The 26,554-nt window shown below is 43.4% G+C and overlaps 1 protein-coding gene and 1 pseudogene across 1 annotated transcript in view; one reads left to right on the forward strand and one right to left on the reverse strand.

Moving 5' to 3' along the window:
• Positions 1 to 10,595, reverse strand: part of LOC140197447 (proline-rich transmembrane protein 1-like) — an 87,405-nt gene extending 76,810 nt beyond the window's left edge. The window contains exon 1 of the mRNA XM_072257408.1: positions 10,383 to 10,595. Within this exon, the coding sequence (XP_072113509.1) occupies positions 10,383 to 10,401 (19 nt within the window). The 5' untranslated portion in view covers positions 10,402 to 10,595. The remainder of the gene's footprint in view (positions 1 to 10,382) is intronic.
• A 13,590-nt stretch (positions 10,596 to 24,185) lies between these two features.
• LOC140198474 (zinc-binding protein A33-like) overlaps positions 24,186 to 26,554 on the forward strand; it is a 49,463-nt pseudogene continuing 47,094 nt past the window's right edge.

The following is a 26,554-nucleotide window of genomic DNA, read 5'->3' on the forward strand; positions in this document are numbered from 1 at the left end:
ACAATACAACTCTGATATCTGTCTTTTCCTGATAGCTATTAAATACAGAACATAGAAACATAGAAAATCTACTGCACATTACAGGCCTTTTGGCCCACAATGGTGTGCTGACCATGTAACCTACCCTAGAAGCTGCCTAGAATTTCCCTGCTGCATAGCACTCTATGTTTCTAAGCTCCATGTACCTATCGAAAGGGCTCTTAAAAGCCCCTGTTGTATCCGTTTCCACCACCGCCGCTAGCAGTGCATTCCACACACCTATCACTCTCTGTGTGAAAAATTTACCGCTTGGTACCCATTTCCAAGCATCTTAAAACTATGACCTCTCATGTTAGCCATTTCAGGCCTGGGAAAAAACCTCTGACTATCCACACGATCAATGCCCCTGATCATCTTATACACTTCTATCAGGTTGCCTCTCATCCTCCGTCGCTCCAAGAAGAAAAGGCCAAGTTCACTTAACCTATTCTCATAAGGTACGTCCTCAAATCCAAACAACATCCTTGTAAATTTCCTCTGCACTCTCTGTATAGTATCCACATCCTTCCTGTAGTGAGGTGACCAGAAATGAACACAGTACTCCAAGTGGGGTCTGACCAAGGTCTTATATAGCTGTAACTAAGACCATGGGAGTAGACATCAACTCCCCCCTAAGCCCAGCATGATAAAGGAAAGAAACAAAACCCTGAGACCCCGAAAGCCCCCAGTTGATCTGTAAAGGTGAGAATGGCTCAGGGTACAACGTGGAGTTCAATCCAGAGAAGTATAAGGTGGTTCACTGTGGAAGGCTGAATTTGACGACAGGATACAGAGTTAATGACAGCATTCTTAGCCAGATGGAGGAAGAAAGGGATCCTGCAGTTTATGCCCATAGATCACTCAAATTTGCCACACAAGTTGATGAGTGAGTTATGTGGTGTCTTGGCCTTCATTAGTCGTTGGATTGAATTCAAGAGCTGCTAGGTAATGTTGCAGCTCTATAAAGCCCATGTTAGACGACACCTGGGTTATTGGGTTCAGTTCTGGTTACCTCATTAAAGGAAGGGTGCGGCAGGGTGGTGAGAGAGGAAGATACGATAGGAGCATTTAAGAGACTCTTAGGTAGGCACATGGATGATAGAAGAATGGAGGGCTATATGGGAGGGAAATGTTAGATTGACCTTAGAGTAGATCAAAGGGTTGGCACAGCATTATGGGCCAAAGGGCCTGTACTGTGCTGTAATGTTCTATGTTCTATGTCCTAACATTATTCCCAGACCAAGTGGGCCAATGGGTAGCCAATGGAACTTAATCCCAACAAGCTCATGGTGATGCAGTTTGCAGAGTGCAGAAAGTCATATATACCTTAGATCCTGCTGGAAATTTTGAGCAGGCAGCATCTATGGAGGGGAATAAACAGCCAAAGTTTTTGGCCGAGACCATTTATCAGGACTGGAGAGGAGCCGGGGGGTGGTGTGGGGTGGAAAAGGATGTTTTACAAGTGTTTGATCACCTGCCAGCTCGTAGGCCTTCTCCTCTGTCCACTTTCTTCTTCTTGCTTCTGGCCTCTTCCTTTCCAGTCTTGATGAAAGGTTGCAGCCTGAAGCATCATTTATTCCCCTCCATAGATGCTGCCTGACCTGCTGAGTTCCACATGTGCTCCAGTTTCCTCCTACACTCCAAAGATGTGCCAGGTGGGTTAATTGGTCACTGTAAATTGACCTGATTAGGTTCAGGTTAAATCGGGTTTGTGGGGGGTTGTGGGGCAATGCAGCTTGAAGGGCAAGAATGGCCTGCTCTCTAAATAAATAAATGATGCCGCCTCACTGACAAATTTTGTTTGCTTGTACACTGTAGGAAGAGGATGTTAGCACTTCAGAGTACAGAGGAGATTCATCATGGTGTTATCTGGGTGGAAGAAATTTAATTAAGTAGATCAGTTGAATAAATTGGTCAAGAGGGCATCAGTTTAAGGTGAGAAGCAGAAGGTTTGAGGGAAAATAATTTTTACGCAGGAGTAAACACAAGAGATTCTGCAGATGCCGCAAATCTTGAACAAAACGCTGGCGGAACTTAACAGGTGAAGCAGCGTCTATGCTCAAAGTTCCAAGTAAATTTGTTATCAAGGTACATATATATATCACTGTATACAACCCTGAGATTAGATTCAATTAGATTATGAGGACACTCAGTCCTCGTTTATTGTCATTTAGAAATGCATGCATTAAAAAATCATGCAATGTTCCTCCAGAAAGATATCCCAGAAACACAGGACAAACCAAGACTAAAACTGACAAATCCACATAATTATAACATATAGTCACAACAGTGCAAAGCAATACCGTAATTTGATAAAGAGCAGACCATAGGCACGGTAAAAAAAAAGTCTCAAGTCCCAATAACCCCATCATCTCATGCAGACGGTAGAAGGGAGAAGCTCTCCCTGCCATGAACTCCAAGTGCCTCAAACTCGCGGATGCAGCACCATTGGAAGCACCCGACAGCAGCGGACTCTGAGTCTGTCTGAAAACTTTGAGCCTCCGACCAGCCCCCAACACCGAGCACCGAGCACCATCTCTGCCGAGCGCTTCGACCCCGCCCGGGCCGCCGAGCAACACGCAAAGCCGAGGACTCGGGGCCTTCCCCTCCCGAGATTCTGGACCACACAGTAGCAGCAGCAGAGAAGCAGGCATTTCAGAAGTTTCACCAGATGTTCCTCCGTGCTCTCACGTCCGTCTCCATCAAATCAGGATTGTGCACGAAACCCTACTTGACAGATAACAGATATCATTCACGGAGTGGTCGCTGCGAGCTGCGTCCCACCGCCATCTTCTCCTCCGGCTTGAGATTCATTTCCTTGCAGGCATACTAAATAAATCCAATCATCATAATGGAATTGGTGTAAGATAGCACCAACAGCATGGGCAACTGGGCCGCAAAAGACAATAAACTGTGCAAATAGAAAATGGGGGAAAAGAAAGGAATGAAAAAGCTATAAATACAAGAACATGAGATGACGAGTCCTTGAAAGTGAGTCCAGAGGTTGTGGGAACAGTTCAGTGATGGGCGAGTGAAGTTGAGCGAAGTTATCCGCTGTGGTTCAGGAGCCTGAGCGTTGAGGGGCAATAACTGTTTCTGAACCTGTTGGTATGAATCCCGAGGCTCTTATGCCGTCTTCTTGACACAGCAGTGAGAAGAGAGCATGACTTCTCTTCTTCAATTTACAAGGGGAACCCCTGGGGGGAGGGGTTCTCTGATGATGGGTGCTGCTTTCCTGGACAATGCTCTGTGTAAATGTGCTCAATGGCAGGGAGATAAACAGTTGACATTTGAGCTGAGATCCTTCATAACAGAGGCTGCCTGATATCTGGAACATCACCAGAAGAGGTTGTGGAATCAAATACAATCACCTACATGTAAGAGTCGTTTAAACAGGCTCTCAAATATGGTCAGGCAAATAGCACTAGTTACATTATCAGAAGGATAGGCCTAGACATGGTGGACAGTGAACCACTTGCGTAGCTGTAGTGTTCTATGAACCTTGGCCTTCTACCTCTGAGTCAGAATGTTATAGACTTAAATACAAATGTGTGCCTTGAAATATGACTTTGTTCCTACTTACAATACTGCTGCTGGGACTTGAGAACCTGGGCTATAGGGAAAGGTTGAACAGGTCATAACTTTATTCCCTGGAGCGTATGAGAATGAGGGAAGATTTGATGGAGGTATACAAAATTATGAGGAGTAGAGATAGGGTTTTTGCTCAGTTTTTGCCACTGTGGTTGGGCAAGTGGTCATATGATAAGGTTGAAAGGTGAAATGTTTAAGGGGAAACTGAGAGGATGGTGGTGTGAGAGTGGAATGGGCTGCCAGTAGAATTAGCAATGCGGGTTCTATTACAACAATTAGAAGTTTGGATAAGTATATGGTTGGGGGTTGTATGATCTATAAAGTCAATGGGCCAAAAGCTCTCGTCTTGTTCCTGTCTACCTGTGATGCCACTTTCGAGGAAATCTGGATCTGTACTCCCAAATCTCTCTATTCTGCCACACTCCTCAGTACCCTACCATTCATTGTGCAAGTTCTTCCCTGGTTTGTCCTCTCAAGTTGCAACACCTCACGCTTATCTGCATTAAATCCCATTTGCCATTTTTCAGCCCATTTTTTTCTGCTGGCCCAGATCCCACTGTACCTTCCTTGCTGGCCAATTAGAACGAAATAATTCCTCAGTGCCAACCTGCCATGTCTGATGAATCTCAGCAGCCAATTAACTTCTAATGCGAGGGAAGGTGGAGGGAATATGCGGAAGAAGAACCTAGCACATTTATCACTGCATTTTTGAATACTTTGGTTTATATCCAGTTAACATCTTTCAACAAGTCCTGCAGTAATATTGCTTATAAATAAACCACAAGCATACTAAATTTTAAACACATTCTGAATGATTTTGAGTGGCCAGCAAACTATTAAGGAAGAGGCTTCAGTGTCAGGTAAAGTTCTCAAACCTACCACACTCCGACAACAGGTCTGGAATCAAACATAATTTGCTCAACTTTCCGCACATTGATATTGTGGTGTTCCAGAATAAGAATCACAGTAATGCTGGAACTTAGCAGGATATTCACAGAGCCTGCAGCACTGTGGAACGGGGCCCAGAACATTCAGGTCTCCAAACTGTGGCAAGCTCCAATTAATGCTCCAGAACCAGGAAAAGTCTAATCAAGGTCTCAGTGTACAGATTCAAGTTTAGTTATCACATCCACATTGAAGCGTACAGTAAAATGTATCACTTGTGTTAACAACTCACCTAAGAATGTGCTAGGGGCAGATTTCAAGTGTCGGCACACAACCTAGTGCCAACATAGCATGCCCACAATGCCCGACAGAGCAATACAGAGCACAACAAGGAATAAAACAGCAGCAAAACCAAGCCCCCACCTAAAGAAAAACAATCTGCCAGCCACCCATACAAAGTCCTCTAATCCAAGACAGTCCATATTCTCTGGCCTCCAGCAGACCTGGGTTTGGATGTGGACATGCAGACCATGGGCCTTTGACTACCCTAGTGACTCGCAGAGGTTCACAGATCTGGAGGCTCTAGCCAATGGACCCTAGGACCGATTCGACACTTGGGCCTCGATCCTCAGCAATGACCTCTGGACTCTCCAATTGCTGAGAACTAGGCCTTAAACCCCAGTCTCGCCTTGTGGAATTCTAGTGTCTAATCTCTCCTAATAGTGGGTTTCCAGAATCCATATCGCATGACTGTATTTCTTCTCAATCCATTTCACAGTGACTGCAGAATCTGCAACAAAACAATTATTGATTCTGCAATTGATTAGTAACTGGCAAAGAGGGAAAACTGCTGGTGTCGGTGTGGCTGCCTCTGAACAACAGATAATTATCTCCATTCTACGGTCTTGAGCTGGATTGATAGCCTCAAACAATCATATGTTCTAACTCAAACAACAGGAATTCTGCAGATGCTGGGAATTCAAGCAACACACATCAAAGTTGCTGGTGAACGCAGCAGGCCAGGCAGCATCTCTAGGAAGAGGTACAGTCGACGTTTCGGGCCGAGACCCTTCGTCAGGAAAGTGTTGTAACTATCTTCCTCACCACACCAGCTCAACTCCGGAATCCAGCGCAGGCAGCAAATGGGAACTTCATAATCAAAGAACATTGAACGTTGAATCTTGTTAAGGGCAGCCTTCATCACAGATCCCAGACATCCATGGGCAGTTATCATCGGGCAGGAGGTACAGAAGCCTGAAGCCCCAGACTGCCAGGTTCAGGAACAGTGACTTCCCTTCAACCATTTGGTTCTTGAGCCCTAATCACTATGTCTTGGCAACACTATCACCATTTTGACTTTGCACCAAAATGGACTTTTTGTTCTGATTCTACTTGAGTTCTTTGTTGTAAAACTTATGTATAATTTATGTTTTTTTTTGTGTGAATGCCACTTATCGGATGCTGCTGCAAGTAAGCTTTCCATTGCACCTGTGCATTACTGTGTGTCACAAAAACTGTGGGTCAACTGTCTAAGAAAAATAACGAGATGGCTTGAGTCGCAAAAATAGATTGAGGTGCTTTTATTTACAAAAATAGTGGAAAAACAAAAACTTGGACGTCCACATCAAAACAAGAAAAAAACTGAAAAAAAGTACAATATATATACAGCTTGCAATTGTCACCTGTCTGGCTAACAGCCACCCTCAGACTAAACACAAAAAATAATGCAAAGCCTTGGTAACCCGAGGCTTACAACTGCTAAGCCCCTCCTCCTAGACCAACCAAAAGCTAATTAACTCAATTATCTTCCATTTCACACAATCTGAAACCCCATTGCCAGTTCTCACAATAAACACATATATCTCCTTATTGGATTCACCATTTCCTGATTAAATAACTTAAATAAACCCCAAAACTTTACCACAAGATGAGTAATTAGGTAACATAACCCTTGACCCAGTTAAAGATGGTATCCTCCACACCGGTGCAGGTTGCTGCTGCCTCTATATGAGGCAGCTCTAAGCAGCAGCTCTGTTTCAGACCCAGTCACTATTACTGCTGGGGATGAGTGTTTTACCAAGTGCGCCATGTGCCGTCCGTAATCAGTGACAGACCTTTGTCATACTGTACTTGCACACATGACAATAAACTTGACTTTGAGATGGCTTTGTTGTGCTGTGTATTGCAAACCCAGTGTGTGAGAGCCATGGCCTGTGAACATAGGAACTTCTGAACAGCATGACTGAGAACATGATGCAGAAGAATGGAGAAGCGAAATGTCCCAGATGATGAAAGTCTGAAAGAAAGGCACCTCCCTTCCCACCCCTCAGTGTTTTCTGATCCTGCTGCCAACACAACAATGGTAGTTCAGCATTCATTCATTCATTGAGTTTCTGAGTCATCAGAACTTCTGATGAAGATGGCTACTTCCAAAATGAATGGACGATTGCGTACTACTCAATTGCATTTGTAAGTCCTATGAAAACAGAGTAGCCCATGTCCATAGGGCCATAAGATATAGGAGCAGAATTAGGCTGTTCAGCCCATCGAGTCTACTCTGCCATTCCATCATGTTTGATTTATTACCCCTCTGAACCTCATTCTCCCGCTTTCTCCTCGTAACCCTTCATGCCCTGACTAATCAAGAATTGGCCAACCTCCACTTTAAATAACATAGAACATAGAATACTACAGCACAGTACAGGCCCTTCAGCCCACAATGTTGTGCCAACCCTCAAACCCTGCCTCCCATATAAGCCCCCACCTTAGATTCCTCCATATACCTGTGTAGTGGTCTCTTAAACTTCACTAGTGTATCTATCTCCACCACTGACTCAGGCAGTGCATTCCACGCACCAACCACTCTCTGAGTAAAAAACCTTCCTCTGATATCCCCCTTGAACTTCCCACCCCTTACGTTAAAGCCATGTCCTCTTGTATTGAGCAGTGGTGCCCTGGGGAAGAGGCGCTGGCTATCCACTCTATCTATTCCTCTTATTATCTTGTACATCTCTATCATGTCTCCTCTCATCCTCCTTCTCTCCAAAGAGTAAAGCCCTAGCTCCCTTAATCTCTGATCATAATGCATACTTTCTAAACCAGGCAGCATCCTGATAAATCTCCTCTGTACCCCTTCCAATGCTTCCACATCCTTCCTATAGTGAAGTGACCAGAACTGGACACAGTATTCCAAGTGTGGCCTCACCAGAGTTTTATAGAGCTGCATCAGTACATCGCAACTCTTAAACTCTATCCCTCGACTTATGAAAGCTAACACCCCATAAGCTGTCTTAACTACCCTATCCATCTGTGAGGCAACTTTCAGGGATCTGTGGATATGTACCCCGAGATCCCTCTGCTCCTCCACACTACCAAGTATCCTGCCATTTACTTTGTACTCTGCCTTGGAGTTTGTCCTTCCAAAGTGTACCACCTCACACTTCTCCGGGTTGAACTCCATCTGCCACTTCTCAGCCCACTTCTGCATCCTATACACACAATGACGTCCTCCACAGCTGTCCATGGCAATGAATTCCACAGATTCACCACGTTCTGGCTAAAGAAATTCCTTGTTATCTCTGTTCTAAAGTTGACCTCCTTATATTCTGAGGCTTTGCCTTCTAGTCCTGGACTCCCCCACTGTAGGGACATCGTCTCCATGTCCAGCCTACCTAGATGTTTCAATATGCAATAGGTTACTTACGTCTGCAGATGGAATGCCCTAGATACCAGTCAGCTAGGGGATGATCTGAAACCATGGCTGTTTGTGCTAAAGACCTGCCATGCAATGATCATCCTGGGCTTGGAGGCCCAAAGGCAAATTATTCTGGGGTCAGAGGCCCAAAAGCAAATCATCCTGGACGTTGAAGCCTAAACACAGATTGTCCTGGGTTGAAAGCCCAGAGGTAGTTGGTCCTGGGCCCAGAGGCTCAGAGGCAGATTTGCCTATGTTTGGAAACCCAGAGGCCCAGAGGCAGATTGGCCTGTGGTTGGAAGCCCAGAGGCAGTTGGTCCTGGGGTCAGAGGCCTGTCTGTGTGTATGTGAGTGAGTGGGTGGGTGGCAAGGTGGGAAAGGGGTTTGTTTCACTGCAGTTTTGTCTGTGTTGTTGCTGTGTGTGTTGATCTGCTGCTATGCTGTGCTGGCACTGGAATATGTGGTGACACTTGTCGGCAGCCCCTAGCACACCCTTGGGTTGTGTTGGTTGTTAATGCAAATGACACATTCCACTCTATGTTTCGACGTAGATGTGACAAACAAATGAACTTGAATCAATCTCCAACAAGACCATCTCTGAGCATTTACCCCGCCATAGACTCCACCACCACTGGAGGGGCAAGTGTTGAACGAGCCAGTATCGACAGTAGTGACACACAAGAAAAGTTCGGAGGCTGGCCGTCTGGTAACAGATGACTCCCCTGGGCCTTACAGACCAGAATATGAACATAATACTTGATTGTTACTACAGAATCAAAGTGTAATTCAGTTAGGCTGTGTAAGTGCGGTCTTCCACAGCGATACTGTAAATGTAGGGCGGCCTCTCTGATCTTCACTATTTCCCCTCCAGCAGGTTTCCGATCACATTAGCCCATCCCTCCTTGTCTGTACAACTCCCGTCACCAGCAAATCTACATTAGACCTCCGCCCCCCCCACCCCCACCACTGGCCGTGCAACTCCCGTCACCAGTAATTCCACATTAGACCCCTGCCCCCCCGTTATCTGTACAAGTCCCATCACCACTAATTCCACATTAGACCCCTGCGCCCTGTTATCTGTACAAGTTCCATCTCAGATAGATAGTGAGGGCATAGATAGAGAGACAGATATATATATATAGATAGATAGATAGATAGACATACTGTTGACTGATAGATGGATAGGGAGAGATAGAGACTAAGAGGGGAAAAGGATGGATCGAGACATACAGAGACAGACAGACAGATGAATAGATTGAAAGACAGTCAGACAGATAGATACAGAGAGAGAAAAGACTTCGAAGGGTAGATAGATGGAAAGATAGATAGAGAAAGAAATAGATAGATAGATTGATTCATACATACAGATAAATTGATAGACGAGTAGTGGATAGAGAGAGGGACGAGGAAAAGAGCGAAAGAGAGGCGAAGGGGGAGAGGGAAAGCTCGGCTTTAGAAATCAGGGAACATAAAGGCAATATTCACAACAAGCAAATTGAGGATTGCAGGAACTCCGGGAGATGAAATATTGCTGACGAATAATACGGACTTTTGCTTTCAACGTAATTTCGCTCCACGATAATCCCTTACACGCTAGAATGCACATTTAGTCACACCAAGGCGATTAAAATTCCTAACATTGTTATACTCAAAAACTAAGACCTAAACTGAGAATGCGGCTCCCGCCCTCTGCCAGTTCCTAGTTTCTACCCCGCACCATAGCAGTCACGAAACAACAAACGGTAAATGGTCATCGGGATAGCATCACGAAGAAATCCCGTGCACTGTCAGTCCCTCTATGCCAGACGAATGTTGCAATTACAGAATCCATATGCCATCTTTGAAGTCAGGGGCGCCAAAAGATATTCCCCGCAACCGCCCCAACCCCCTCGCTGAAGCGCGTTACAGAAGCGCTTTACTGTTGGAGAGAATATTGCAGTCTGCGGAAATACGCTTTGATTTAGCGCTGTTAATCCCGGTGCACTTGACCGGCACGCAGCCCATTAAAAGGCCAGCACAGTGACAAAGGAGAGAGTCTGCTGCAGTGGAATAAACAGCCGCGATATCTCCCCTACCTAGATTCCATAAACCAGAGCGGAGCGTTCGAACATTGACTGATAACTAACCCCGAGGTGTGTGTTCGCACACAGCCCGCTGCTGCTCACACACGGAGGAGGGACGTCAAACCACATACCTTGTTTTTCTGTCGACATCTTGCGGGTGGATGGAGAGCGATGCAGCAAGAGATGATCTGGATGTTGTCCCTTGGAAAATAAACTGTGGGATCTTCTTGTTAAAAAAAAAACAATTCCGCGGCGAGAGAGGAATAAAATGGTGTTCGGGGAAGGAGCGGGAGGGTGGGACTTAAACCTGGGTTGGGTGAGAGGGCGCTTTGAAGCGCTAAAGAGCGGGATCACTGCGAGACGTGGCTGCTTGACAGGGAGTTTTATCAATTTGCCTCCATGGATAACGATTACCTACAATCAATCAAGCGACAGAGGGCGCAATTTGACATGTCGGGATTAACCCTTTCAAGTTCAAGTTCAACCAAACGGAAAAAAACGTTTTTGCGAACACAAACAGAACATAAAACAATATATTACCGCAATACGTTAATAGATATAATTCAAAACGCACGTGGTGCGCAGCACAGGTAAACAGCTCACTGTTCTAGTGATGAGACCTCGGTGGTGATGATAGGGTATTCATTAGTCTCACAGTCTGAGGGAAGAAACTGTTACCTAGTCTGTCATTCCTAGTCCGGATGTTCCTGACGGTAGTGGGTAACGGAGATTGTGGGGATGGGCGGAAGGGATGCTCGGCAATATTGTGCTTGGAACAGACTTCGGGTTTCCTTCATGTTGCTCTTTTGAAATAAGGCTGGATTTTTTTCCCCCAAAGTCAATTGCCATTGAGCTGAGAGTCATAGAAATTCACAGTGCAGAAGGAAATTGTTTGGCCCATCAGTACAAGATAGGCCAATGTGAACTTCCGAATCTGGTGACGTGTCTCGGCCAGAAACGTCGACTGTTTATTCCTCTCCATGATGCTGCCTGGCCTGCTGAGTTCCTCCAGCATTTTGCGCGAGTTGTTTGTATTCACAGTAATCTCCACACCTGATCCCTAACCTAGTAGGTTCTAGACTCATTCAGGTTGTTTGGTAAATCAGGGGAGTGTCTTTATCTCCCATACTCTTTAGGGTAGTGAGTTCCAGGCCCCATAATTTATTGAATAAACACAATAAATTCTACAGATAGTGGAAATCTTGAGCAACACATGCAAAATACTGGAGGAACTCAACAGGCAGGTCAGGTAGCATCTAAGGAGAGGAATTAACTGTTGACCCTTCATCAGGACATGCTAAATAATTCTATTTCAACCCTCTTCTACACTGAGCATCATAGGAAGTCATTCCTGCCTGTGGCCATCAAACTTTACAACTCCTCCCTTGGAGGGTCAGACACCCTGAGCCGATAGGCTGGTCCTGGACTTATTTCCTGGCATAATTTACATATTACTATTTTAATTATTTATGGTTTTATATTGCTTTATTTATACTCTATTCTTGGTTGGTGCAACTGTAACGAAAACCAATTTCACTCGGGATCAATAAAGTATGACTATGACTATGACTAAACCTTGTGCTAATTAACCTCAGGTCCTGGTTTCGCCTACTGATGTCTGTGTCATTTACTCCATCAGGTCCTCAAATAAAACACCAGACATAAGTAAAAGGTCCAGAAACAGTTGTTAACCCTCAGAGCACCCTTCTAAAATCAAAAAGATTATGTTGATCCAACATTCATCAAGTCCAGATTCTTGCCCTCTTCCCATATCTTTTGTTATCTTGTGGCCACGTTATGTTGCTGCTCTTGCGGGCTACCCAGCACTTTCCTCGCTGATTTGATTTGACACAGAAGACAGATATGTTTCAATGCACGTATGACAAATAAAGCTAATCTTTATCTCTTTCTTTGAAAATATATCTGATTTCCTTACTGGTTAGAAATTTATATGTCTTGCCCTTAAATATCCCCAAGGACTCTGCCACAGCTTTATATGGCAAAAAATTGCAAAGACCGACAACACTATGAATACTGAAAATATTCTTCTTTTGTGTCTTCAGTCTGAGACCATGCCCTTTGTTTCTGGGCTTTTCCAAGTGATGACATACCCTCTTATCATTTCACATGTCTAATCCCCGAACAATCCTTTATTGTTTGTACCTAATAAAGTGGCCACTGAGTGCATTGCCTTTGGCTGCTGCAGCCTATTCACTTCAAGGTTCACAAACAAGAGAAATTTCGCAGATGCTGGAGCTTAAAATAATACACACAAAATGCTGGAGGAACTCAGCAAGCCAGGCAGCATCTATGGAAAAAAGTAAACAGTAAATATTTTAGACCAAGAGCCTTCACCAGGACTTCAAAGTTCATTGGGTTGTATGTTCAGAGATGTTCTTCTGCACACCACTGCTACAACATTTGAGTTATTGTTGCCTTCCTATTATCTTGAATCAGTCTGGCCATTCTCCTCTGACCTCCTTCGTTAATGGGGTGTTTTCACCCACAGAACTGCCACTTTCTGGATGTGTTTTCAGAATGGTCTCGGAATGAGGAAGTGCTGGCTGAAGACTTAAAAGAGGAATATTTTCAGTTTTCATAGTGTTGTCACTTTGCAATTTCTTGCCACATCCAGCTGTGGTGGCAGAGTCCTTCGGGATATTTAAGGGTAAGACATAACAAATTTCTAACCAGTAAGGAAATCAGATTTTTTAACATAGAAAACCTATAGCACAATATAGGCCCTTCGGCCCCTCAAAGCTGTGCCGAACATGTCCCTACCTTAGAACTATCTAGGCTTTACCCATAGCCCTTTATTTTTCCAAGCTCCATGTCTCCATCCAGGAGTCTCTTAAGACTCTACCATTTCTGCCTCCACCACCACAGCCGGCAGCCCATTCCATGCACTCACTACTCTCTGCATGAAAAATTTACCCCTGACATCTCCTCTGTACCTACTTCCAGCACCTTAAAACTGTGCCCTCTTGCGCTAGCCATTTCAGCCCTGGGGAAAAGCCTCTGATTATCCACACGATCAATGCCTCTCATTATCTTGTGCACATCTATCAGGTCACCTCTCATCCTCCATCACTCCAAGGAGAAAAGGCCTTATTTTTCAAAGAAAGAGATAAAGAATAGCTTTATTTGTCATTTGTACATGAAACATATGGAAAAATCCACCTTTTGCATCAAATCAAATCAGCGAGGAAAGTGCTGGGTAGCCCACAAGAGCTGCCACACTTCTGGTACCAACATAACATAGTCACAAGAAATCAAAGGATATAGGAAAAGGGCATGAGTCTGGACCTGATGAGTGTGGATCAACACAATCTTTTGATTTTAGAAGGGCCTCCAAGGGTTAATAACCACCTTCTGGGCCTGTTACTTTTGTCTGGTGTTTTATTTGAAGTATGAGAGGCCTAAGTAGAGTAAGTGGATTTTCACATCATTCTCTGTAAACTTTAGATACAGCTGTGTGTGAAAATCCCTGGAGATCAGCAGTTTCTGAGATACTCAAACCACCCCATCTGGCACCAACAATGATTCAATGGTCTGTTACATATCTCATGGGTATCTTGTGACTGTCTTATGACCATGATGTAATTGAGTATCTGATGAGCATGATGTAATGGTCTTGTGGAGATCACATGATGCAATTTTCCCGCCGATGTGAGGTCACGTGATGACATGTTCTCTCCAGGTATATAAAGGGAGACCCCTGGTGTGACACAGTTAGTTTTTCCAGTTGAGTTTTTCAATTTAGTTCATTATTTATTTCATCAGATACTCCATTACGCTGCATATTCGTCTTATGACGCAGTTTCGTTTTAAAGTGGAGTTTTACTTTCTATTGTAAGTAGTATCGGAGAGTGAAGACTTTACTAAAGTACAGGAACTCGTAGGGTCGAGTAAAGCTGATGTTGTTTGGTGGTATTGGAGAGGATCAACCTTTATTGAATCTTCGTTCAAGAAAAAGTGACCTGCAAATGAGATATCCTCTGCTAAAGCAGGAAGGATTACACAGTGTCTATTCTCCAGAGGAAAAGGTCAGTTCCCTTAAACCGTTTTATTTCTGTCACCATGAATCCTGTGGACAAGGCAGGTTCCAGCCGGGATCAGCAGTAACGTCACTTCTTCGAGGAATTCTTTACTTCAGAAAAGTCTCTCCTAATTGACTGTATAAATCTCTTGGACTTTTGAATTAACCATTCTAAGAACTGTGTTCAAATTTACCACTGTAAGAACTGTTTTTGCATTCACCCTTTTAAGAACTGTTCCAGAGTTGCCATATAGCAGTTAACTTCCTGTTAAATTAGTTGTTGAATATTTTTCACTATTGTTGAATAAAGTTTAATAAATGCTTGTTTGTTTTTGTAAAACCTGACTCAATTGATATTTTCATTGTTTCTGGTCACGTAACAGGTCAAAATCAGTTAGATCACATTTCTTCCTCATTCTGATGTTTGGTCTGAACAACAACTGAACCACGTGACCACGTTGACATGCCCTTATGTTGCAGCCATAATTGAGTGAGTTGCTGCTGATTAGATTGGCTATTTAGATATTTGCGTTAACACGCCCATATACAGGTGCACCTAATAAAGTGGTCACTGGGTGGATTTTAAAATAGAGCTTCCCATTCTTCTGAATATCAGTAAACAGAGAGCCCAGTTGTTTAAGCTTTCTTTATAAGACAATCCTTCGATTGCTAGAATGATTCTAATGAGTTTTCCATGAGTCACTTCCAGTGAAATAATATGCTTCCTTAATTAGGAGGGAGCCAAAATAGTTCACATTACTTGATGTTGACTTTTTTTTCACTGAAAGCAGACTCCCCCCTTCCCCACGCACATACCTCTCCCTTACCTACCTTTTACAGTTACATCAAAATTCCCTTACCTTTATATTCTTGGCTCCTCGAAAGAAGGGCCAACATCCCATTATCTTCCCTGGAACCTGCTGTCCTGGCTGCCTTTTTTTGGTGTTACACATAAAAGCTCACTGAAACGTCCTTCAGCAACTTCTGTCGACTTAAACACAGCTCTCTCACTTCGCTCTTCCAAAATGAATAAATTCATATTTTCCCACGTTACACTTGATACATCAATGTTATACTCCCGACTGATCTTATAATTATCCCCACTTAAACTAGACCATAAGACCATAAGGCACTGGAGCAAAATTAAGCCATTCAGTCCATTGACTGTCCTCTGGCATTCTATCATGGCTGATTTATTATCCTCTCAACTCTATTCTGCCTTCTCCCCCTAAGCCCTTCCTAATCAAAAACCTATCAACCTCGGCTTGACCTTGGCAAACTTCAATAGAGGTGTGGTGGAAAATGTGCAGACTGGCTGCGTTACAGCCTGGTATGGAAACATCATGCCTTAGAGTGGAAAGTCCTACAAAAGGTAATAGTTTCAACCCAGTACATCGCAGGTAAAACCCTCCCAACCACCAAGCACATCTACATGAAATGTTTCCGTGGAAAAGCAGCATCCATCATCAAAGATTCTCACCACCCAGGCCATGGTCTTTTCCTGCTGGGGCTACCAGGTAGGACTCGCACTACCAGGTTCAAGAACGTTTACTACCCCTCAACCATCAGGCTTTTGAACAAAAGGGGATAACTACATTCATTCTACTTCTGGTGTTCTCACTTTAAGGACTCTACCTTGTTATTTCATGTTCGTTATTTGTTGCTATTTACTCATATTTGTATTTGTATAGTTTGTTGTTCATTGATCCTTTTTACAGTTACTGTTCTAAAAATTTGCCAAGTATGCCCACAGAGAAACAATCTCCGGGTTGTACGTGGTGACATGTATGTACTCTGATACTAAAATTTTTTTTGAACTTTGAACTTTAAATACACCCAATGACTTGGCCTCCACAGCCGTCTGTGACAATAAATTCCACAGATGCACCACCCTCTGGCTGAAGAAATTCCACCTCAACTCTGTCCTAAAGAAATGGCCTTTTATTCTGAGGCTGTGCCCTGTGGTCCTAGACTATCCTATTATTGGAAACATCCTCTCCACAGACTGCTTGTATCTTCTACACAAATTTCCATCAGCCACGTATCTGCCTGCCACACACTTGCTTCATTCTTCCATGTCATATACTGTAAATGCGTGTGGTGCAGCGCTGATCCCTGCATTCACGGGTCTTGGCTTCCCATTTTCTGCTTCCTACCGGTAGCCAATCCCCTGTCAAACCCGTGCCATTTACTTGTACATTAGCTGTTAATGAGGCTTCTTGTTTAAAGTAGGAATTTACTCTACAAAAATTCTCTAGAGATGGTGATTGTTCTTACCCCCTGTCCATAATTATTCAATATCAGTGGGATTTTTCAATAATTCTAGTAAAGACTGATTCAATGTCATTTTTTTATTCTTAATAACCATTGCCCTGGCCCCACGATCACAGGGGCCAGTGCACAGTTACAACTCTCTCCCCCTCTTTATATATCTGAAGAAAGTCATATTGTCAATTCTTGTACTTATTGGTAGTCTACCCTTAAATAGTTATTGTACCTCGCTTTTGAATTATTGTCCTCTTTGTTAGCTTTTTAATTTGTCTCAGTCTTTGGATATCTTCCCCTTTCAACTCAGCACTCCCTTCACTTCACTGGTTAATTCCTTCCTTAGAATTGTACTGGGACATTCATTGCAGACTGTTATGAATTGTGTCCTTAAATGTCTGACACTGTTTCCCTACAGATTTTCCTGATCTAGTCTATCATTCAATTCAACCTTAGTCAGTTTTGTCCTCATTCAAATTCAAGTTCCAGTTCCAGTTTGTTATCATTCATCCATTCACGTGTATGCTGCCAAATAAAATAACATCCCTCCAGACCAAGGTGTACAGCACAGTACTTATAACTCACACACAACACATAAAGTAATATAATCACTAATCAATTAACAAATAATGAAAAACATTTATATATATAATTAAAGATGCTTTTTAAGGTTGTCAAAGCTGGAGGAATAGTGGGGATAAGCTCTTACTACCTATTAAAAGCTCCCAATGGCATGCATCTCAAATAGCCTCTGACAGTTGAGTGAACTTGGCCTTTTCTCCTTGGAGTGACAGAGAATGAGAGGTGACCTGATAGAGGCGTGCAAGGTGATGAGAGGCATTGATCGTGTGGATACTCAGAGGCTTTTTCCCAGGGCTGAAATGGCTAACACGAGAGGGCACGGTTTTAAGATGCTTGAAAGTAGGGACAGAGGGGATGTCAGGGGTAAGGTTTTTACGCAGAGAGTGGAATGGGCTGTGGTAGAGGCGGATACAGTAGGGTCTTTTAGAGACTCCTGGACAGGTACATGGAGTTTAGAAAAATAGAGGTCTATGGGTAACCCTAGGTAATTTCTAAAGTAAGTACAAGTTCGGCACAGCATTGTGGGCCGAAGGGCCTGTATTATGCTGTAGGTGTTCTATGTTTCTGTTTCTATGACAACCAGTTCCAGCTCTTGGCCTTCATGTGTGGCTTTGCTACTAAGCTTGGGGGAACCATTTCTATTGACAGGAGAAGGGGCAAAGGTAGGTTACAGGTACCTGAGAACCAATTGCTTCGGGCAGATGGGGCTCGTGAGCCGTGGCTGGCAGCTCACCTGGGAGAAGGAGAACTCTGATCTCAAACCTCCGCTGCCTTGCAGCTGTACCCACTCACGGAAAAGGCTTTGGGAGTAAACCCCAAGGAGAATTCTGGAGCTGGAACCTCTAAGGCAGTCCTGAGTTGAGTTCAGTGCTGACTGGTAAATCCTGCAATGCTGCTAGTGCCAAAATTTATCCGTCTCTGCCGTTCCTTTGGATTCATCAGCTGCCTGGAGAAGGGAAGCCTGTTACACGGTGACAGCTTTTTCTCCACATCATGTTGCCCTGGCTTGCCTAGACATCCATGGACAACCCTGGTCAATGGAGGGTCTACTATATAAACTAATAAAATATATTTGAATCTAGCTGTCTTTATATATGTTGAACATAGTTGCGTCTGAACCAACTTTCTCCGTCTCTCAAGTGAATACAAAATACCACTATATTATCATCTTAAGTTTTCAGGGAACTTTTAATCTGAAGTCATTTATTAAACTAGCCTCATTGCCCATTACCCTTCTCAAACATCAGGGAACATCCGGGATGGTCCCTAACTCCTCAGTCCCATTTACTCTAAAGAAAAGCAGACCCATCCTCGGGAAACAAGTTGTTGGTGGGAAGCTGTAGGATTTCAACCCAGCAATGAGTGCAAAGCCAATAAGTTCCAGCCCAGGATGGAGAATGACTTGGAAAATAATCCTGTTGGCGTTAGGATTCTTGTAAGAATTATTCATCATATCTGCACCAAAACATATATTGAAGTGTGTTGTTTGTGTAAGCAACCTACAGGCCCATGGTTGTGCTGGGGGCAGCCCACAACTGTCGCCACACATCCTCGTGCCAACATAGCATGGCCACCACATTCATTAGAACAACAGGAGCAGCAGCAACCACAAGAAAACAACAGCAAAACAAGCCCATTTCCCTTCCCTCCCACCCACTCTCACACACCTACAGGCCTGTAACTGGGCCTCCAGTCCTTGCCCCATTTCTCAGACTCACAGACATTGGGCCTCCAACTTCAGACATCGCCCGAGGATGTGCCAATCACCAGTTTGACCTTTGGGCCTAGACCTCAGGACTCACTGACTATGGATTTGACCTATGGGCCTAGACCTCATGACTCACTGACTATGCATTTGACCTTTGGGCCTAGACCTCAGGACTCACTGACTATGGATTTGACCTTTGGGCCTAGACCTCGGGACTCGCTGACTATGGATTTGACCTTTGGGCCTAGACCTCAGGACTTACTGACTATGGATTTGACCTTTGGGCCTAGAGCTGAGAACTCGCCAATCCTGGATTTGAAATTCACCCAAGGCCTTTATATGAAGAGCGTGTGATTGCTCTGTGTTAGTACTCGCTGGAGTTTAGAAAAGTAAGGGGAATCTCATAGAAACATGTTAGAAATTGAAATGCCTATATAGATGTGGTGAATATGTGTCCTATAGTTGGGAAGTCTACGACCAGGAGGCACAGACTCAGAATAGGACGTATCTTTAGAGCAGAGATGAGAAGGAATTTCTTTAACCAGAAGGTGGTGAATCTGGTAAGTTCATAGTCACATAATTCATTGCTGTGGAGGCCAAGTCGCTGGGTATATTTAAAGTAAAGAATGATTAGTAAGGATGTCAAACATTACAGACAGAAGGCGGGAGAATGAGGTTGAGAAGGATAATAAATCAGCCATGATGGGATGGGATAGGTTTGATGGGCTGAATGTCCGACTGCTGCTCCTACATCTTATGGTTTCCTGCTCTCAGGCTTTGACCTGCATTTGGAATGTGTTCACTGTTTTTGTTCTTCTTGGTTGCATAGCTGGGATGCACCATCTAGGCTTGCAAATGTAATATATTTTGGAGATTGTACACAGGGAAGCCACCGTGGGACAGTTGTGAAGGAAGTAAATGTTTACAGTGGTGCATAGGATCCCATTCAGGGAGCCTGCCCTGTTCTGGATGGCTTCAGGGATCTTGAGTGCTGTTGGAACTGGTTTCATCCATCCAGTTGGAAACCACTCCATCACATTCTTATCAATGCCCTGTAGCGGATATCCTTTGGGAGGTTCAGATGGGCTATTTGCTGCAGGTATCCAGTCTCTGGCCTGTTGCAGTCGGCGCAGTATTATCTATATGCAAACTTGTGTTTAGTTCCGCCTGCCTTATTACATGGAGGGTGTGGAAGCTTTTCAGAGGATGTAGATGAGACGTACCCAAGTGCTGACTGGATCACAGAGCATGTCTTATGAGGATAGGTTGAGTGAGCTAGGACTTTTTGAAACAAAGGAGGATGAAAAGTGATGTGATAAAGGTGTACAAGGTGATAAGAGGCACAGATCGAGTGGATAAGCAGAGACTTTTTCCCAGGGCTGAAACGTCCATCACAAGGAGACATTATTTTAAGGTGATTGGAGGAAAATTAGGGAGGATGTCAGAGAAGGTTTTTTTTACACAAAGCGTGGTGCGTGCGTGAAACGCCCCGCCGGGATGGTGCTAAAGGCAGATCATTAGGGGCATTTAGTAAACTCTTAGATAGGCACATTGATGATAGAAAAAAATGGGGGGCTGTGCGGGAGGGAGGAATTAAATTGATCTTAGAGTTGGTTAAAAGGTTGGTTTAACATTTTGGGTTGAAGGGTCTGTACTAAGCTGTAGTGTTCTACGTTATATCTGATTGGTCTGACTAATACCTTTTTTTTGTACTTTATTGAAAAAACACATATCTACAAACAAGCATCGACTATCAGTCCACAGTTCACTGCACAATAGTAAATACCTATATTAACAATACCAGGGGTTGAAGAGAGCAGGAGCAAGAGAAAGAAGAAACAAAGAGCACAAATTTACAATTTCATACAAACACAAACATACACATGACCTACATACTTTACATCACCCTTCAATGTAGATTTACAACTATTTTAAATAAAATCACAGCCCTCAGCAAAATAAACTCAAGTTCCACATTTTACCAGGCCCCTGTATGGGCCTTTCACTGTGCCAGGTAAACTATAACAGAGTTCCATCTTTCCAAGTAAGAGTCCATTTTCAGTTGTAAACTTGCAGTAATATTTTCCGTACAGTTCACTTCTTTCAGTCTCTGTATCCCTTGTTCCGAAGTGGGTGGGAGAGATTTAAGCCAGTTGACAGTTATCATTTTATGAGCAATCAGAATCAAAACTCTTAACATGTATAGTTTATTCTTCTCTAATGCAGATTGTGGGAGGTTGCCTAAAATTAAATGACTATGTTCAAAGGGTATACTTGTATCTAAAATCCTTATTTCCTCAGTGACCTTGCACCAAACTTCCCTTAATTTGGGATAGTCCCAGAATATATGTGCAAAATCTCCCACTAGACCACATCCTCTCCAGCAAAGTCTGCTGTTTTTTTTTCTACGTATAATGATATTACTAATGGGGTTTTAAAGTACCTCATCCTTATTTTCCAAGAAAATTCCCTCCAGTTGTGATTATTCAAGCATTTATGCCATGACTCCCAAAATCTCTCCCACTCTTCCTCTTCTATTGTGGTATTTCTCCAAGTCCCACTTATGTTTGACATCTAATGTGTTATCCATTGTATCCAGGTGTATTTTTTTTACATAGATAAGATACAATTTTCTGGGGTTGCGTCCTACCCCTGATGATCTCTATCCAAAAATTTTCCGTGTTATTTGGCTGTATTTTAAGATTGTTCCATTCTTTGTGTGATGTAAGGTAGTGTTGAATTTGGAGGAATCTATAAAAGACATTTGATACAAGGTCAGATTCAGTTTGGAGTTGGGGGAAAGATTTGAGCGCCCCACCATCAAACATTTGGTCCACAAGAACCAGACCTTTTTGTTCCCACCTGTTAAAACTATAATCCAGTCTTGCTGGAATAAAATCTGAATTGAATGCAATTCTGGTTGCTCTTGATATAGTCCTTGGAAGATCTAATTTTTTCCTAATTCTATACCATACTTTCAATATATAGTTAACCTATTCATTCTGAGTCTCAACTTTCTTCTACACGTTTGGATTTAAAAAGGGAAGAGCTGCTAAAGGTAACTCACCAATTGAATTCTGCTCTATGTGAACCCATCTTGAATGTACGACACACTTGCTCTTAACTGGGCAGCCTAATAATAGGTCTTTAAATGAGGTAAAGCTAAACCGCCCTGTTTTTTTTTTATTTGAGTATAACACTTTTAGTCTCACCCTGGGCCTCTTTTTCTGCCATATAAACCTACTGATGAGTCTATCCAACATTTTAAAAGTAGATATAGGAACTATCATGGGTAGAGCACTGAAAAGAAAAAGAAACCTGGGCAAAATATTCATCCTGATCACTTCTACTCTACCTATCAGTGATAAAGGAAGCATCTCCTAATGTTCAAGATCTCTCCTCACTTGATTAGTAAGTTTAACATAATCGGCTGCAAAGAGCTGGGAGGAACTATGAGATAAACTAACCCCCAAATATCTCAGGCCCTGTTTTGGCCAACGGAAAGTCACTTCATCATCCAGCTGGCTTGGCCAGGACCCTGTAATCATCATAGCTTCAGATTTCGCTTCGTTAACTTTGTATCCAGAGACCTCTCCAGAGCTTCTCAAGCATTGCAAAGCCGGGTACTGATGAAAGAGGGTTCTTTATGAAGAGAAGAATGTCTGACGAATATCTTTGTCAGTATAAATCACTAAGATGGAGAATTGGCGTTGGGCTGCAATTCCGCGTTTGTCTCCTTTTAACCAAGGGTATAACATCATAGGATTAACAAGGTACAGCACGGTAGTGTAGCGGTTAATTGAATGCTCATTAGGGTTGACCCGGGTTTATGTCACGCCGCTGTCTGTAAGGTGTTTTGTACGTTCTTCCCGTGGCCGCGCGGGTTCCCTCCCACATGACAAAAACGTACGGGTTAGGGTTAGCGAGTTGTGGGCTTGTTATGTTAGCGCCGGAAACGTGGTACATCTTCGTCTTGACGCAAACCATTCATTTCACTGTACGCTTCAATGTACATGTGACAAATAAAGTTTATCTAACCTTACTCCTTCAATGCAGATAAACGGTCCCTGCGTAAAACCCACTCTGTTCATTTCCCTCTCTGGGCGCTGCTCGACACGCGGAGTTCCACCGGTAGTTTTTTGACCCTTCAGTAGTTGCATAGACACCTGAAGAGCAGACTATCTGTTGGATGGAAGTGAACAACAACTCTGATAGAGGCAGATGCCAAGTTTTTAAGCTCACCAGTGGGAGGTGGTGCTTTAACTCTGCTGGCCCACCACCTCGAGGGAGTGTTGGTCATAAGCGGGCCAAAACTCCTGAAGACAGGTGGCAGATCAACTGGTGATCCCACTGGTGATAGCACAGGACAGTAACATCTTAGTCCACGTGTATTTTGTAACTCTGAAGTTTTATTTTATTATTCAGAACTCTTCTTTTCATTATTATGCATTGCATTGCACTGCTGCCGCAAAGACAACAATATATCCGGGAGATATTAAGTCTGATTCCGATTAAGATTAGAGGTAACTTGCAGGCTGAGAAATCCGTTTCTCCCCTCCGGTAAACCGCTCGATGCGTCTGTTTCGGTCATATTGTGACTCGTTCAATCGCTGATCAAGCGCTCCCCCATGCGGATGTCGTGAGAGGTGCAATGCGCTGAGCGTCGCTATTTTTTTGGACATGAACTATTTTTAATTCATCAATTTGATTTGCAGAAGCGTATTTTTTTTGGCAGTACAACATGCTGGCATGAAATAACATAACAGCTCTTCTAGGGGCCATATATCAACATCTTAAATGACAATCATTGTTTTAACTGGTTAAGGAACAAATCAAGTTCTAGTTTAATTATCAACTATTAGTGAATACGGCCAAATCAAACAGCGTTGCACTTTTATCCTTAAATCACAAGGTAACTGTGTTCGCACAATCAAGGCTTCAAGTAGATTACATTTACATCATTCAATTTATGTTGGTTGACCGTCTAATCACCAATAACAGGAGGTCTGTGCTGGAAAGTTTTTAAAGCGGAAACCGCGTTGCACTGAGGTCGTATCACTCTCTCGATCTTGGAAGTCCAGGTTCAGTAGTACGAGTATTTGTCAAAAACTGGGGTCTTCCCCCGTTGCAATGAATGACCATGATTTTTCCGTGCCTTGTCACGCCCTTCGCTCCCCCCGAGGCGTTGTAGAACCACCTTCCCTTGGTGCCTCTCACCGCTGATCTCATCACCCAGTCTGCTGGAGCTGACCTCATTTGCTAGGACAGACATATTCCTAGCTCACCGGAGTATGAGGCCCGCCGGCTACCCTCAGCCGGTTTAGGCCGCCTGTCGAAGCGATGTACCGGGGTGCGGCCGCTATCGCATGCAAGCAGAACTTGAAGCCACAGGTGAGAGCTGAACGTCCGGTGGGTCCCAAAGGTGATTGAGCTGCCCCAGAATGGACCCGGCAAGCCCATTTAATCAGAGGTAGTCATTATGGGTTCAATGTCTACTCAGTGCTCAAATGGCAGAGGGGAAGAAACTGAAACCGTGTGTGTATCTTCAGACCTCTGTACATCCTCCTTGATGGTAGCATGTCTTGGATGGTGTGGTGAGAGAGGGGGTGAGGGAAAGATCTGGTTAGTGGTGGGATCTCATTGGAGGTGGTGGAAGTTACGGAGAATTATATGTTGGACCCGGAGGCTGGTGGGGTGGTGGGTGAGGACCAGGGGAACCCTATTCCTAGTGGGGTGGCGGGAGGATGGGATGAGAGCAGATGTGCGTGAAATGGGGGAGATGCGTTTGAGAGCAGAGTTGCTGGTGGAGGAAGGGAAGCCTCTTTCTTTAAAAAAGGAAGACATCTCCTTCGTTCTGGAATGAAAAGCCTCATCCTGAGGGCAGATGCGGCGGAGTCGGAGGAATTGCGAGAAGCAGATGGCATTTTTGCAAGAGACAGGGTGTTAACACCCCATCCCTTATTTATCTATTTAATATATTTATATATATATTTTTATTCCCCTTTTTTTCTCTCTTTTTTTCTCCCTCTGTCCCTCTCACTATAACTCCTTCCCTGCTCTCCCCCCTCCGAGGTCCCCTCCCCCCTTCTATTTCTCCCCAGGCTTTCCGTCCCATGATCCCCTCCCTTCTCCAGCTCTTAGATCCACCCCTCCCCTCCTGTCTTCTCCTATCATTTTGGATCTCCCCCTCTCCGTCCCACTTTCAAATCTCTTACTATCTCTTCTTTCAGTTAGTCCTGAGGAAGGGTCCCGGCTCGAAACTTCGACTGTACCTCTTTCTAGAGATGCTGCCTGGCCTGCTGCGTTCACTAGCATCTTGTGCGTGTGTTGCCTGAATATACGCAGTCCATCTGTTTATAATCTAATTTTTTCCCATGGTAATGGTACCGTCCTTTGCTTTCAAACATCCACCTGAAGAACAGGAGCTTTTTAACCAGTGATATTCTTGATGTAACCTTTTTGGATCAGAAATAGAGATTCTTTCTAATTGCTCACATTCCTGGTTTAACCATTCTTCTTTGGCTTTTTGAATTTTAACTTTTTTTAATCTAAGGACTTATATTCTATAGGATTTGTTTTCTTTCGTCTCCTTTCTTCCATTAGATTTTTGATTTCATCTGTCATCCATTTATTCTTTGTGCTTTTTTCCTTTTTCGGAATCACTGACTTTGCTGATTCTACCAAGGCATCCTTTAGAGAGCTAAACTTCATTTCTACATGATTGCTATCATTTTCAACAGATTCTATTTCTAGACTTTGAAATTATTCCTTATTTCAATTGTAAATTTTTGTTTTACGTTTTCTTCTTTAATTGCGAATAGTCAAGGGATTGTTCAGGTTTTTGCTTTTGTTTTTTAAGTTTTACTTTTACATGACATACTACTGGGTTATGGTCACTATTACAGTCTGCACCTGGATATGTTTTTCATTGAGTCACTGAGTTTCTAAATCTTTGGTTTATAGTAATAAAGTCAATTTGATTTCTAGTGTTATCACCTGGACTTTTCCAGCTCCACAAGAATCTTGGATGGTTTTTAAAGTAGGTATTCATAATGACCTGATTATTCATCTTGTACCATTCTACCCATTTCTCACCTCTTTCATTTCTTTCCCTGGTCCAAATTTTCCTATGGTATTTCCATCAGCACCTTGTCCTACTTCAGCATTTAGATCTCCCATGACAATAACAATATCTTGAGATTTGCATCCATTCTTTGCTTGTTCAAGCTCCTCATAGAATTTATCTATATCCTCGTTTGTTCCATCTGTTGTTGGTGCATATACCTGTATAATTGCTAAATCAAATGGTTGTCCTCTGAATCTAACAAGGAGTACTCTTTCTGATATTGCCCAATGTCCTAAAACACTTTTTTGCCATGTTTTCATCCATAAGAATTCCTACTCCATTAGTATGGGATGTTCCACGAGAATAAATGTGTGTTTTATTTCTATTCTGACATGTTCCAGCACCCGTCCAACGAACTTCGCTAATTCCCATGATGTTAATCTTTAGTCTTTCCATTTCATTTATCACATTGTCCAATCTTCCTGCTTGATATAGGGTTCTTACATTCCAAGTGGCAATAATTTTCTTTTGTGTTACTTGAATTTTATGAGCAGTTGCTTGATGACGGTCGGGGATCCCCTACTGCCCAGAATCAACCCTACCGAGCGAAGCATCTTCAGAATTGTCTTGAAGATCCTCTTGA

The sequence above is a fragment of the Mobula birostris genome, chromosome 5 (genome assembly GCF_030028105.1).
Source record: "Mobula birostris isolate sMobBir1 chromosome 5, sMobBir1.hap1, whole genome shotgun sequence".
Classification (NCBI taxonomy): Eukaryota; Metazoa; Chordata; class Chondrichthyes; order Myliobatiformes; family Myliobatidae; genus Mobula; species Mobula birostris.